At 39.0% G+C, this 13,704-nt stretch overlaps 1 protein-coding gene across 1 annotated transcript in view; it reads left to right on the top strand.

Moving 5' to 3' along the window:
• The first annotated feature begins 948 nt into the window (after positions 1-948).
• The window catches only part of CD226 (CD226 molecule), an 84,018-nt gene continuing 71,262 nt past the window's right edge, over positions 949-13,704 (top strand). The window contains exons 1-2 of the mRNA XM_008564408.1: positions 949-994; positions 1,296-1,634. Of these exons, the coding sequence (XP_008562630.1) occupies positions 949-994; positions 1,296-1,634 (385 nt within the window). The remainder of the gene's footprint in view (positions 995-1,295; positions 1,635-13,704) is intronic.

Raw genomic sequence — 13,704 nt, 5'->3', positions numbered from 1 at the left:
ATATGCTCCTGACAAATTCTTAAGAATTTGAACTTTCATTTTATAAGAGAAGGAAGAGAGCAATAATGAACCTAGAAAATCAATCATGTTTTGATATTGTACTCTAATTATGTAAAATGTAACCACTGTGGGAAATTGGCTGAAGGGTACATGAGACCTCTCTGTACTCTCTTTGCAACTTCCCGTGACTCTGTAATTATTTCAAAATAAAGAGTTTTAAAAAAATCACTCTTAATGGTAGATTTGTATGTGCCCTGGGCCACCACACTTTCATATCTGGAGGGCCTTCAGAGGTCTGTCTGTTTATCACTGAACGCCTGAGGTCAGCAAGGAGGTAGAGAAGGAAACCTGGTGGACTGACACCCCCAGAGTGACAGGTTAATCCTCTGTGCCCTTCAGTCTCTGCTCCAATCTCACCTGCTCAAGGAGGACTTCCTGGGCCTTCCTGTCTTAAAGGGAGACTCCAATCTTTCCTCCCACACCTTCACTTTCCAGCTTCATTTTTCCTCACACACTCACCATCTTTACTTACTGTATATTTTTTACTTCTTTATTTTAGTTTCTGTCTCCTCCCACTAGAATGTAAGTTCCATGATGGCAAGAATTTTTTTAAAAAGTGTAATGTTATATCCTTATTGACTGGAAGAAAGTTTGGCATGGGGAATGCACTCAGCAAATGTTTGTCGGATGAATGAATCTTTGTAGAAAATGAAAGCTTGAAAATCAGCTGTTTCCCCGAGAGAGAAGTAACTCAAATCTGCCCATCTTTGTACGAGAGCAAACCTGTCTTTGAAACTGAAACATTTTTCCTGTGTTCATACTTCAGAAAAAGAAGACACGGCTGATAATATCTGAAAGGAAGGAAGCAGTGCATTGTGCTGGGCCTCTGTATGAAACAGTATAAAAGTTATTTTTTTTACAGACCAGCCTTCTAAACGGATTCCAGAGATGAATTATCTTACTTTCCTCTTGGCTATTCTTCATGTATACAGAGGTAAAGATAATCTTTATGTCTTTATTTTAACAATTTACTCCTTTTTCGGTCTTACAGTATGATACGTTCAGAATTTATGATACTCTTTGGCTGGCTTAGATAATTTCTCACTTGTCCAGAAAAAACTAAGTTACAAATGCCAATTATCAGCAGTGGAAACCTTTTTAGACTAAGGTAGAAACTGTCAGCCTTTACTGTGATCTCAATTTACTATCTTGCTAGGTCTTTGAAAGCTTAAGATACTTTTTTGGTGTTTCCATCATCAACTCTTACTGAATTTATTTGATGTTGTGTATTTCAGCTGTATGTGAGGAGATACTTTGGGACACAACTGTTAAACTTGCTGAGAATATGACTCTAGAATGTGTGTATACATCAACGGACTCCTTAACCCAGATGGAGTGGTTCAAGATCAATGCATCGAAGAAAGAGTCCATTGCCATTTTCAACCCTACTTATGGTGTGATCATAAGGAAGCCCTATGCTGATAGGGTGTACTTTTTAAATTCAACGATGAGTCCCAATGACATGACCCTTTCCTTTCACAATGCCTCTGAAGCTGATGTTGGCTTCTATTCCTGCTTTCTTCATACTTTCCCTACTGGATATTGGGAAAAGAAGATACAGGTGGTTCAGTCAGGTAAGGGCAAATTTTGTATTTTGTTTTATCCACCTACAGCATTTGATTTTATAAGGCTCAAGTAGAAGCTACAGAATGCTTTCTCATAATTTTGTGGCATTTTTCCAATGCCATTAATAGATTCTATGATATTATTTCAAAGGAGTAATACTGGGATTCAGTTTGATTTTTCTTATTGCACTATCATTTCTGAGTAGTAGAAATGTCTCACAGATTTGAATGTAGTGGGAGAAAGCACAGGTTTTATGCTGTCTTCCTGATAACTTGAGCTTAGATTAAACTGGTGTCAGCAATGCATGGATTCAACAGCCAGTTCCCTCCTTTTCAATGCTTTATCCCATTCACAGAGAGGCTGGGGTGAGGGAAGGAGAGAAGGCAGAGGGTAAAGGACATCTTAGGGGTCCTGATAGCATGAAGAGTTTTTAAACTAAGGACGATAGCAAATTTCAAAAATATAGTAGTTATATTTCAAAATTAACATTAAGTATACTTAAAATTTTCTTTATGTGTTTTATTAGCAACATACCATAATCTATAAATATTGCATTTTTGTATAATGTCAAGGGGGAGTTTGCAGCCTATTTAACAGTAAAAAAGTTGAACTTGGAATCCAGAAATTCTAATTAGTATAATAGTTAGAACTTCAAAAGGATGAAGGAACTGAGCCACATGCTCTCTAAATATATTAATTTGTTATTTATTGATAGCTTATTATGTGCGAAGAATCTTACACAGTTAGTATCTTACATAGATTTTCTCATTTAACTCCTACTGTATACTCGGATTTGGCTATTACCTTGGTTTACTGGCGAGACCTTGAGGTATAGTGAGATCTAACAGCCTTTCCAAGGCCTTACACTTCCTTTGTGTTTCATCAGCTAATGTTGTAAATAGATATAAAGTGACAGCCTGGGGGACATGGGAGCCCCCTGAGGCTGTCAAAGAGGAAACATGGCCATTGCATGTCCTGTGGATCCCCCTTCCCCCAAGCTTTCAGCCTAGAGTTGAAGAGCAAATTGGACATGTTATTCTGGGTAAACAGTACTGTTAATACAAAATTATTTTTAAATGTGTGTTTGCTTCAGTAGGCATTCTTAATTAGCAACTGATTTACAGGATTTAATGGTAAGAATGGCTGTGTTTACTTTACGTCCTTCATGGAAAATATGCTGAGGTGACTTGGGAGGCAACTCTTCAAAGGCAACCTTTTCACAGCAGTGTGTGGTGGGAGTGCGATCACAGAGAAAATTACTGTCACCTGTGTATATGTGGCCTATAGTGATATTTATGGAAATTCTCCCCCAAATGGGTGACCCACTCAAAGTACTCTGCTACCTGACTTTTACTGGCTGCCTAATCTGTATGAAGCAGCCAAATGTCATGTCATTTAATACTCATGAAACCCCATGGGGAAGTAATGTTTTCCATCACACAACTGAAGATCCGAGATTCAGAGTCATTACCCAACTCATCCAAGGTTGCTGAGCTGCCAAGTCACTCACCAGAGTGAAGACAATTGATGTTTCTGAAGTGCCTGGAATGAGATGGAGAGCCTGACTCCAGCAAAATGAATCAGGGAGGCTCAAGGTAAGGAAAAGTTGAGTTGGACCTTGAAGAATTAGAAGGAATTTTTTAAGACAGAGAGGCTGGGGTGAGGGAAGGAGAGAAGGCAGAGGGTAAAGGACATCTTAGGGGTCCTGATAGCATGAAGAGTTTTTAAACTAAGGACGATAGCAAATTTCAAAAATATAGTAGTTATATTTCAAAATTAACATTAAGTATACTTAAAATTTTCTTTATGTGTTTTATTAGCAACATACCATAATCTATAAATATTGCATTTTTGTATAATGTCAAGGGGGAGTTTGCAGCCTATTTAACAGTAAAAAAGTTGAACTTGGAATCCAGAAATTCTAATTAGTATAATAGTTAGAACTTCAAAAGGATGAAGGAACTGAGCCACATGCTCTCTAAATATATTAATTTGTTATTTATTGATAGCTTATTATGTGCGAAGAATCTTACACAGTTAGTATCTTACATAGATTTTCTCATTTAACTCCTACTGTATACTCGGATTTGGCTATTACCTTGGTTTACTGGCGAGACCTTGAGGTATAGTGAGATCTAACAGCCTTTCCAAGGCCTTACACTTCCTTTGTGTTTCATCAGCTAATGTTGTAAATAGATATAAAGTGACAGCCTGGGGGACATGGGAGCCCCCTGAGGCTGTCAAAGAGGAAACATGGCCATTGCATGTCCTGTGGATCCCCCTTCCCCCAAGCTTTCAGCCTAGAGTTGAAGAGCAAATTGGACATGTTATTCTGGGTAAACAGTACTGTTAATACAAAATTATTTTTAAATGTGTGTTTGCTTTAGTAGGCATTCTTAATTAGCAACTGATTTACAGGATTTAATGGTAAGAATGGCTGTGTTTACTTTACGTCCTTCATGGAAAATATGCTGAGGTGACTTGGGAGGCAACTCTTCAAAGGCAACCTTTTCACAGCAGTGTGTGGTGGGAGTGCGATCACAGAGAAAATTACTGTCACCTGTGTATATGTGGCCTATAGTGATATTTATGGAAATTCTCCCCCAAATGGGTGACCCACTCAAAGTACTCTGCTACCTGACTTTTACTGGCTGCCTAATCTGTATGAAGCAGCCAAATGTCATGTCATTTAATACTCATGAAACCCCATGGGGAAGTAATGTTTTCCATCACACAACTGAAGATCCGAGATTCAGAGTCATTACCCAACTCATCCAAGGTTGCTGAGCTGCCAAGTCACTCACCAGAGTGAAGACAATTGATGTTTCTGAAGTTTTTTTTTTTAATTTTTATTTTGTCAATATACAATGTATATGATTATTATGGCCCTTCACCGACACCTCCCGCCCTCCTCCCTCCCTCCCCTCCCCCCCAAGAATGTCCTTTCCGTTTGCTTGTTATAACAACTTCAAAAAAAAGTATAGTAGTCTGAAGTGCCTGGAATGAGATGGAGAGCCTGACTCCAGCAAAATGAATCAGGGAGGCTCAAGGTAAGGAAAAGTTGAGTTGGACCTTGAAGAATTAGAAGGAATTTTTTAAGACAGAGAGGCTGGGGTGAGGGAAGGAGAGAAGGCAGAGGGTAAAGGACATCTTAGGGGTCCTGATAGCATGAAGAGGCAGAGAATGGCCCTGTTGACGAGGACACTGAGTTCGAGTAGGATGTGGTTTTCATGCTGGACTCCGAGGCCCTTCATGCCCACGAGAGGAGACCTGAGAGGTGGCCTTAAGGTTGGGGCAGAGACTGTGAGGGGCTCAATGGATGATAATTTGGGGTCTCAGGTAAGGTTTCAGTACAGTAGATGTGATGTTAAAGGAGTTGTAGCCGACTGGGGCAATTAAATGCTAGAGATGAGCCTGAAACATTAGTATATCCCAGATCTTGAGATGCCTAATAGAGTTTGAACTTCATTTTGTAATGTAGGCCCTGGGATGTCTCTGAATATTTTTCTGAGAGAGACATAGAATAAACCAATTTTTTTTCCCCTACCACCCAGAGGATTAAACTAGGTGTGGCCTAATAGGGAAAGGTTTAAGGGCATGGTGAGAAAATAGGATTCTATAGGTTGGAATACTTATGTACTAAGTGGACTATGAATTGGTGTATATATTATATTAGTTAGGCTTATCCAGAGAAACAGCACCAATAAGATGTGTATGTATATAGAGAGAGACTTATTATAAGAGATTGGCTCATGTGATTATGAAGACTGGCAAATCCAAATCTGCAATGTGGGTGGCCAGCTGGGGCTGCAGGGGAGTGATGGTACACATGAAGTCTGGAGAAAGTCCTTTTTGCTTGGGGAGGCCAGTCTTTTTGTTCTATTCAGTCCTTCAACCGATTGATGAAGCCTACCTACATTATGAAGGCAACCTGTTTACTCAAAATTCACTGATTTAAATGTTAATATAATCTAAAAACACCCTCCAAGTTGACAAATAAAATTAATAATCAAATCTGTTTTGGAAAATAGTATGGTATGGGCTAAAGAACCCCATAGGTTATAATCCAAAAATTTCACTCTGTTTGATATCTTAGAGATTGACCCATATTGGAGAAATTCTCAACAATGTTTATAGCAACAGTGATTGCAATAGCAAAAAATTGGTAACCCAAATACCCACCAACAGTAGAATGGACAAGTATACTAGAGTATTAGGTATCCACTAAAAATGAATGAATTTCACTATGCTCACCAAAAGGGATGGACCTCAGGAATACCATGTTGAAAGAAAAGAGCAAATTACAAAAAATTACATAGGATGTGATTCTTTTCTTTTAGAATTTTTAAAAACATGCAAAATTAAACAATATGTTATTTATAGATGCAAATTGTGTAAAACTATGGAGAAAAACAAAGTTTTTAAGTGTGCACAGGTAGGAATAAAGAATCAGGAAGGACCGAGTCAAGAAGGACCACAAGAGTCTTCAAAGTTCATAGTCACAGTGTTTTTCTTATACAGGTGTTTTATTTCCCATTTGTCTCAAAAATGTTTTAGAAAATTTCTTTCAAATCTACTGAATTTCTAATAAAAATGGTGCAAAAAGATGCAGTTGTAAATTTTGAACAGTTCAAATATAATCACGTAAGATAAGGATGGGATTTTCATTCTGACTTGGCCTGGGGTAAGAGAGAGGGAAAATTCAGCAATGATTCCAAATTTTTTTTTATCCAGTTACTGAAAAATGGTGGTTTCATTTAAAAAGATGGAAAGTTAGGAGACCAGCTTGGCTTGGAAGAGAGGAAATGAGTCTGTTTCAGGTGCGTTGACTTGTAAAGTGGCCTTTGACCAAATGGCAATTGAGATTATGGAACAGCAAACCAGAAGAAAGTTCAGGATTGAAAACACCAATTTCGAAGTCATCTGAATGATCGCCGCATATGTAAAAAAGATGGTTAACTAGGAAAGTCCTAATGATTAGGGACAGAAGTTCAAGTCATAGTTTTGGAGGATGGTCACATTGAGGTGTGTGAGTACATTCGTGTTAAGGAATACAGAGGGCATAGAGAAAGGGGGAGAAAGGCAGGAGACAGGAAGGGGGATGCAGAATAGATGAATTACTGATGTGGAGCAGAAGATATGGTTAACTCACATGGCAGTAGAGGGTTGTATATTCTTGCTTCCACACATTCGGGCACTTTGTGGGAACCATATCAAGTATTTTCTGCCTTTATGATCTCCCATATTCCAGTCCACTTATCTCAACTTGGGCATAGAGATGTTCCTTACTGTCTCCCTTGAAGGGTTTCATTCCACTGGGTTGGACGAGGCTCCCGGTACATCACCCACTCTCATTATTAGAAAGGCTGTTATCTCTAAGCCCTTCAAAGCCCAGTGTTCTCTACCCAGCTCCCAGCAGTTTACATAGCAGCTAAAGTTTTCATGCATTCTCACATATACATTGCTGGTTCGTGGCACTAAGGAAGTTCCTTTGATGTTGGGGACCCCAGAATTGATGGCATTTCTGAGGAATCCCATAACAAAAGGGATTCTAAAGAACATATTAGCCTATATATGGATTAGGGCCACCATGATCAACATTTTTTGGAATGCTGGGGTGAAGTCAGGATTTAAATTTGATTTAAAGCTGGAAAGGGGGAAAGTGTCCCAGATCCAGCTTTTAGGAATGGGTGTGCTGATTTGTGGAAGTTGAACTTCTCCATTAATTCATTCATCAAGTCTTTATTGAGAATCCACAATGTTTGAGATAATGTTCAGTGGTTTGGAAGACAAAAAGACGTGGATCCTAGCTCTAAATAGTGTGCAGAGTACATGGGGAGATAAAAGTTATATATCACAAATTACAATTTAAGGCAAAAAGCCCTAAGTGCTATTGTAGTTTGGAGTATGAAATTTAATTTTAACTAAGAAAATTCAGGACAGATTCCCTGAAAAAGTGGAATTTGAACCTAACCTTGAAGGAGACAAGTCAGAATATTTGGACATTGAGATGGGTGGAGTAACCTTCTAGGAGAATTGCTGTAGAAAATTATCTAGAAAACAAATAGCTTTGGCTCTAGTTTGACCTACTTTAGAAGATAATTTTCTTTTTTTAAGAGAGTATAACAACAACAAGAAAAACCTTTGAAATTGAACTAACACACAAGATTGATCAAGAAATTAATTCAGTTTATTTGGTTTACAATTCATGGCTTGGTTTCTATATTAACTTACTGTTTCAAAAGTCTTAGGAAGCCAGATGTATGATGCAATTATATTTTACAATCTATCTTAAGATATTTGCACACTTTTATTTTTGCTTTTGTTTTGCCTATCCCAATTCAGAAGGAAGAAAACATAGGAAAATGACACTACCTTATATACTAGTGACAGGTACACAGTGATGGAGGGGGAGACTTGGTCTGAAAGGCTTTTACCTGTCAGAGAAAATTCCAAACAGGGTTAAGAAGGTCACAGAGAAAGAGTCTTTCTTATTCTCCAGATACAAGGGTCACCAATACATGCCAACTTGTTTTGTCCTCTTGTGGATTCTTTCAGCTTTGCCCACCGTATGCATCTCTATAGCTTTTAATCTTTTTTAAAAGTGGGATGGAGAAATAAGAAAAAAAAAAGTTTCAAATCTACTGTTTAAAGAATGGAGCCGTACACTCTCTCTTAAGGCCAATTCTAACAAGCTCAGAAGTAGTCATAAAAGGTTTATCTTTTATGTATCTGTGTGAGTGTGTATTTATGGGAATATACACACATAGAAGACTAAAAAAGTGTTCTTTCAAATGTTACATTTCAGCAGTTTTTCATTTAAAGAAAAAGATACTAAGTAGCACCTAAAGGAAATAGTCAACTGATGAACAGAAACATTTTAAGGGCTTAGAAATCTTATGCCTTAGTAAAATAAAATATTATATAAAGAAGGCGGATAATAAAGAGTATTTTAAGACTCACGGAAAGCCAGGTTATGGTCATGGCACTTCTCAAGGGTGAAGTAAGTGGGAATGTGGACGTGGAGTAGTTATCAGAACCAGTGCCAAGGCTGTCTTTATTGACTTGCTTTCTTTTTGCTAAGGTCAGGGAGGAACATGCTTGAGAGCCCCTGTCATGCGGAACTCAGTTCTCAAGCTTTGGAGTAAAGCTCTGTAATCAAAAATCAAAAAGAGAGAAATTAAAAATAAATAAATAAAACAACTCTAAAACTAGATAATACTAGATTTACATGCATAATTGAATTCAACAATTGAATGAATGGCTGATGAAATTGCAGTAACATACAAGCACAGGTGCATGCTTGGGTTTTGGAGGGAGTAATGTCATCTGTTGGTATGCCTGGATGCCTAGGACTCTCTCCATTTACTCTCCCTACCTTTGTGCTCCGTGAGACAACCCAATCTTTTACACTTTCTAGCTGTAGCAAAATCCAGAAGGAAACTTTTACATTAGGCTTGTTTCAGAATGCACGCAGGCGACCCTGAGCGGGGGATGGAATTGGCTGCCATCTTAGCATGCAACTGTTTTGTTTAGGTGCACAAGCTCTACCCTTCTTTCAGCACACGTTTTTTTTTCCTAGATGATTGTGGGATAAGAACAAACTGGGCTGAATTGTTAGAGGATGAGCTACAGCTGCAGTTTTTGAGCAACAATTCCCTTGTGGCTCCTGAGCATTTTGTTAGCGCAGCTGTTCTTGGCTACACTACACCCCACAGTTCTTGGCTTTTTCTTCCTTTAACTCTCGGTGCTCAAGACAACCGACACCTCCTCATTGCTCTGTACCACAACGGCTCTTCACCCACCACTGAAAGAAGCTGCCAGCCACAATATCTGGAACATGTTTCCTCTTCAGAGTGGGTGTTGGTAAAGTGTAGGTGCTAGGAGAAGGTGGGGACGGTGGCTTCGTGCATGAGTAACAGCCGGCATCCTACCACTTTCAGTGCCCAGCCAAACAACTGTGGAACATCTTCAGCCCACACACGCGTCGAGCTTCCTCCCCTGGACTGTCTAGGCTTCTGTGTGAGCCGGCATCCTACCACTTTCAGTGCCCAGCCAAACAACTGTGGAACATCTTCAGCCCACACGCGCGTCGAGCTTCCTCCCCTGGACTGTCTAGGCTTCTGTGTGTTTTTTTTTTTTTAATTCCTGTCATTAAAAGTAGACAGCGAGCCTTGAGTCTCCAAGGAGACTTCTGCATAGGAGTAGTGGGTAGGTGTGAGTGACCTTCAAAGAAATCTTACAGGAATTTACCCCTTGACAGATCACAGTACTGATTGAAAGTAAAATTAAAGTTTATATTTCATAAAATAAAAATGTTGGATCTTGGATGTTCAAACAAACAAACAAAAAGAAAATAAGTAATTAAAGGAAGGAGGAAAAGGTAAAGCTCTCAGCTTACTGAACCCTTGGGGCTCCTCTGTTGGCATTCCCTTTGAGTTTATGCTGTCCTGTGACAGTTTATTTAGCATCGATAAAAAGGTTTGGTTTCTGAACTATGCTTTTTGTTGCTGGTTTTTGTTTTTGTTTGATTTTATAGGGATGGAGGTTGCAGGCATGCCAGCTTTTCCTTTCCTTTGAGAAAATAGTGGGGGACTATTTCTGAAGACATTTAAGATTTTGAAAGTGTTAAGAGTTACAAGACCATCAAGTCTATCCATCTGGGATCAATGCAAAATTATTCCCCCAGGCAACATCTCTTCTACTTATTCCAAAATAGTTTTAATTAAATAACTCAGCTAATGGGGCTCCAGCACTTCCCCTGAGAGATCATTCACAATCTAATAAATCTCAGTGTGAGAAAATTTTGCCTGACTTCAGCTATTTAACCAACTTACATTTATATATATATTAAAAAAAAATCAGAGAAAAAGAACTGTGTTTCACAGAAGATTGATATAAGAAGGTTTCTACGGATGCAGTGGTAATGTACGATATTCACACTTAGTAGCACTGTAAATAGCTATGTGTGTCGCACCTCCTGAATTTAGTAGGGTGATTATTGTGGCCAGTCTGGGTATGAATTCTGTGAGCACGTAAGTGCACCATTTAAGTAGCAGAATTCTTAAGAAATTTAACGTTCTCATTTCAGCAGACTAGCTCTTAAGAACATATTTGTCTCATTTCTTGACAGGCTACACAAAATTCTATATGCTACCAACAATGACATTTCCAGAACAGCTTAGTGAAGGGGTGTGTGTGTGTGTGTGTGTGTGTGTGTGTGTGTGTGTGTGTATTCTCTCTGTGGACAGAGTAATTTCCTTTGTGGCATTTAAAGCACCCAAAACCGTAGGAAATTTTAGGTCATCCTCCTAATTCATTCCACTAATGGATAGAACATTTATTTTTGTTTACAAACTGGATGCTACAACTGGATAAGCACTGTTTTTCATCTGAGAAACAGTCAAAGAGTTTAATTATTGTTTCTGAAACAAAGCTGGGTAATGTTAGGGTATGTCCCCACGTGAGACTGTTGTTTCTGTCCCATTAGCTCATAGCACCAGATTTCTCAAAATATCTCTTTATTTTCTTTTAAGAAACATAGTTGCTCGTTTAAATCAAATAAAGAAAATTTACTTAATACAGGGCTTATAACTTTTTTCTATTATTCTTAAATCCTAGAAATGGTTTCAAAAAGAAGGAACATTTAATAAGATGGAAATATTCTCAATTACTGGCATTGCATTTCTTTGAACTTTCTTTGGAAGATTTCTTTGAATTTGAACTTTTATTCTTAACATTGTCTGACATGTTTTCAGGGAAAATAGCAGAATTGAATTAAAGGAAAAACCGTTAAATCTTGTTGCTCAAATGACACTTTGAGGTATTCAAATCTGCCTTATCGGATGAGTGTTGATAACAGTAACTTAAAAATTTGTGTAACCCCTTTCTAAACCTGTTAAATACACATTCATTGTTTGCTGTGAGGAAAAGAAGAAATGAGTAAGAAGGTCTTTGTTTTCGAGTTTACAATCTAAGAAGGGAGGTATGTATCTATACACCATGTTGACACATGTACCAAGTAACTGTAATGCAGGGTGGAATTTGGTAAGTAGCAAACAACAAGGTTTTGGGAGTTGAGAGGTGACAGAGATTGCTTCCAGTTTGGAGGACCCATGGCCTGGAAATCTAGGTATGATTTAGATGGGTGGAGATGAGGGATGTCAGGAAGAGGGGTCTCCAGCAGGCAGACACATCACAAAAAGTATCACGCAAAAGCGAAATACTCTTTACATTTGTGTCATAAGAAAACACATTTGGTCAGAGGCATAGGGGAGGTTGGATGGTAAGATTTTGGATTTCATTTCATGATCAGTAAAGTTTTCATATAGTGGAAGTCATGTATTGGCCACGATTGGAGCCATTACCCTAGCAACTGTGTGTAGGATGATTTAGAGGTGGGAAAACAGGAAGAAGGGCAGCAAGAAGGCAGGCAAGGAAAAGGGGGGCCTGTGGTTCTGAGATAAAGCAAGGCACTGCATTCAGGGTGTGGCCCACCAACACATCTTCACAATGTCTATTTAACTTCCTGAATTACAGGCAAAGAAAGTTCCCCCTCCTCAGTTCCTGCTTCCTATTTCTTCCCCTCTTTCATTCAATGAATAATTATCAAATGTCCATCATGTTCTGGGAACATGAATGTACATAGGAGAAATATCTCTGATCTCAAGCTCAGGCTCCATTACTATACAATTTGATGCTTGCTATAATGTAGGTGCAGAGGACAGGTGTTGGTGGTGCTAGGATGGTATTCGTGGCAGTGTGTGTGTGTGTGTGTGTTGGAAAGATGGTTGTGGGGAGAAAGAAGGGGGATCTTTACGAAGCTTCAGAGAGCAAAAGATGCTTGAGTTTACTCATGAAGGTGAATTAGAATGTCCCAGGTTGAAGGATGGTCGACCTGTTAGCAAGATACTCCTGTTAGAAGGAAATCATGCTAATGGCCCCAAAGCAAAGTGAGGCTGGTGTGTTTGAGCTGCAGGATGCTTAGTAAATAAAACTCAAATAAAAGTTAGTTTAAGTGGGTAGAAGTGGCAGGTGGTGAACTTGGAGGGGTAGATAGTGGTGATGAAGAAATTGGATGTGCTATCTGCAGGAGGTCCAGATTTCTGCTTGCAAGAGGGGAATGCAGAACACTTATTTGGAACAGCATTTGCACAGCAAACTCACATTCATAATTAGGTGCATTTTCTGAGCAGCAGGATGGGAGTGGGAGCTAGTTCTCTGTAGTGACATTTTTTGTGTCACAATTGTACACCATTCTGAAATATTTGGCCTTTATTCTCTAGGAAATGGGGAGTCATTAGGAGAACAGAGGGAAGACTAGTTGGGCAGGCTGTGCTGGGGTGAGTTGTGTACCCTCAGATTTGTGTGTTGAAGTCTTGGCCTCCAGCATCTGAGAAGGTGACTGTGTTTGGAGATAAGACTTTAAAGAGGTAGTTAAGTTTAAATTAGGTCTTTAGAGTGTACTCTAATCCAATATGACTGGTGTCCTTATAAGAAGAAGAGATTAGGACACAGAGGGTCCTCTGCCAGCCAAAGAGAGAGGCCTCAACGGGATTAAATCCCGCTGTCATCTTAATTTTGGATTTCCAGCCTCCAGAACTGTGAAAAGATGAAGTTGTTGTTTCAGTTGCCCAGTTACTTTGCTCAGGGCACTTTGTTAAGGCACCCCTGGCAGACAGAGGCCATAGTAATCAGTCAGAGGAGAGATGAAAAAGAATTAAACTAAGGCAGCAGCTTAGCGGGCATAAGCAGAGGGGGCACACTCAAGATACATGTTCTTCCAAGTGTACTTTTTATTATTCTAATTTCTTCCCTTCCCAAAGATTGAGAACTTATATAACCACTTCAGCTGCCAGAACTTTGGCTCAGAAAATCCTGGAGCACCACTCCCCTGCCTACTTCCTTCGGGAGGATTTTTCTCCTCATTCTCTCTCTCTCTACTGTAATTTGTTCTTTTCAGCGGACACCCCTCCAACTCCCCCAAGATGGACACACATAGTTTTATAATCTATGTCTGATTATCGAATATCAAAGTAGCTCCACTTTACTATCTGGTTTTTCTTTTTTTTTTTTTTT

The sequence above is a fragment of the Galeopterus variegatus genome, unplaced genomic scaffold (genome assembly GCF_000696425.1).
Source record: "Galeopterus variegatus unplaced genomic scaffold, G_variegatus-3.0.2 Scaffold186, whole genome shotgun sequence".
Taxonomy (NCBI): Eukaryota; Metazoa; Chordata; class Mammalia; order Dermoptera; family Cynocephalidae; genus Galeopterus; species Galeopterus variegatus.
Note: the sequence above shows the minus strand (reverse complement) of the source record. Positions and strands in the feature narration are given on the sequence as shown.